This window comes from Halyomorpha halys, unplaced genomic scaffold (assembly GCF_000696795.3).
Source record: "Halyomorpha halys isolate HHAL.00 unplaced genomic scaffold, Hhal_1.1 Scaffold1340.1, whole genome shotgun sequence".
Classification (NCBI taxonomy): domain Eukaryota; kingdom Metazoa; phylum Arthropoda; class Insecta; order Hemiptera; family Pentatomidae; genus Halyomorpha; species Halyomorpha halys.
In genome coordinates this window covers 78,242-80,278 of record NW_027109925.1, presented here as the reverse complement: position 1 = coordinate 80,278, position 2,037 = coordinate 78,242, and the positions used below count along the sequence as shown (strand labels likewise).

Below are 2,037 nucleotides of genomic sequence, written 5' to 3'. Positions count from 1 at the left end.
AAGGCTCATAGAACTACTGTTCCTTCCTTCCTTTTGGGCTTCCCATGTGCGAGTGGTCAGTAGGATCCAAAAGATGGCCAGTATTGCATTACTGGTGCATTTCGCTCTACACCAACTCGAGCATTGGAAGTCATGCTTTCTTTAATACCGCTTATTGATTAAAGGGGAAGTGGTACTTCCTTATCTAATGATGAAAGAGACTGTGGAAAGAGAGTGGAGAATCTATTGGTCATGCGACAATAGCTAAAGTGGTGAAAAGCGAGTTAACAATATTACAATACCATTTACCACAGCTAGATAAAACACCCGCTCTGGACACCAAAATTAGTTACCTATATCCAAAGATAGAGGATTGGGTACAGGGTTCAGTAGAAACCCCAAGAGATTATCTGTCCTGTTTCACTGATGGACCAAAAAAGGATTCAACTGGACTAATGGGGGCTGGGGTATATATAGAAGACTTAGGCATAGAACTAAGCTTCGCACAGGACAAGTAAACTACTGTTTTCTAAGCAGAAGTATATTCCATTCTGTGAGTAGCTACATGTCCTGAAGTTATTAGCTGTAAAAGGGCAGGCATCACTAACTTTTCAGTTGATCCGCCTTTCAAGCCCTTGTGATACTTGAAGTCACCTCTACATTGGTGAGAGAGTGCAAACAGGCATTAGAATCATTGACAAGCTTAAAGAAGGTTAAGTTAGTGTGGGCTCCTGGACATAAGGAAATCACAGGCAATGAGAAAGCTAACCAGCTTGCTAGAAACAGGGCTGAGTACCCTCCTACAGCACCAGAACCATTCCTAGGCTTTTCTAAAAGGCATCAGCGAAAAGAAATTACTGACTGGACATGGAAGATAGCAGCCAAGGAGAGGAGAGAATGTTGGGCTAAGACAGGCCAAGATACTAATAACTAAATCCTCTACTTCTTAAATTAAGTGGCTGCTTAGCCTAAACAGAAATGAACTTCAATTACTAATAGGAGTTCTTACAGGTCATTGCAGAATTTAAAGACATCTTAAGATTTGTGGAGTAATTCTTAATGAAACCTGCCCTTTATGTGGACAAGCCCTGGAAACTGTCTTATGTTATATACCAGATTGTGACTGGTATGTGTCACTAAGATATAGGCTTGGCTCTGATAGAATCTTAGATAACAAGGCCGTCCATTTTAAACTTCATTGGAAAGTCAAAAAGGTTCGATATAGAAGAATAATAGTCATATAGAAGAGCCATTCCATTGGTCTGTCTTGGAATTGAAGACCAATAGGCCCACTTGCTGGATTCCCCCCTCCCATCATTACCAGTACCAGTACCAGCAAAAACACAAGCAAGAATTTTAAAATTATCAGAATTGATTTTCCGTGTTATTAATGATAGAAACAAATTTTTAAAATTATTTGCAGATGCATGTCCTGTGGGGTGATTTATGTATCAGGCCACCTGTACTATTATGGCAAGATGATCTTAAACAATATAAGCAGCCACTCCTACATTCTTTCCACCTTGAGGAATCTAAATGGAATACAGATAAGTTTTATTGACTTTTGGTATTTCTTTTTGCAGAAACTTTGAGGTTGCATCCTCCTGTGACGATAATATCCCGTTTATGTACTAAGGATATAGTAATGGAAGATGTGAAGGTTTCTGAGGGAACTAGTATTTTTATTTCTTCTTTGGCCGTTCATTATGATCCAGAATATTATCCTGAACCTGAAAAATTTGATCCAGAGAGGTTTTCAGAAATTAATAAAGAGTCCAGACCAAAGTACACATTTTTAGGATTTGGTGAAGGGCCGCGAGTCTGTGTAGGTAAGAAATATCAAAGTTTTTTTTTTAAGATGGACTTACCTCAATTAATAGACCATTAACCTGCTAATATACAAATCAAAATGATTTAGGAAAAGTCCTTAAGGACCTCATTAAACCCACAATGTTTAAAAATAAAACTTTATTTTCACTTTATTGTATTTCTTTTCAGGACTTTATTTTATATTCTTTATCAATTTCTTTATTCTTTTTATCATCTGAACAACTCTTC

General features: G+C 37.6%; 1 protein-coding gene across 1 annotated transcript in view; it reads left to right on the top strand.

Moving 5' to 3' along the window:
• Positions 1–1,038: 1,038 nt before the first annotated feature.
• LOC136795928 (cytochrome P450 6k1-like) overlaps positions 1,039–2,037 on the top strand; it is a 5,954-nt gene continuing 4,955 nt past the window's right edge. The window contains exons 1-2 of the mRNA XM_067048093.1: positions 1,039–1,105; positions 1,563–1,808. Coding sequence (XP_066904194.1) covers positions 1,039–1,105; positions 1,563–1,808 — 313 coding nt within the window. The remainder of the gene's footprint in view (positions 1,106–1,562; positions 1,809–2,037) is intronic.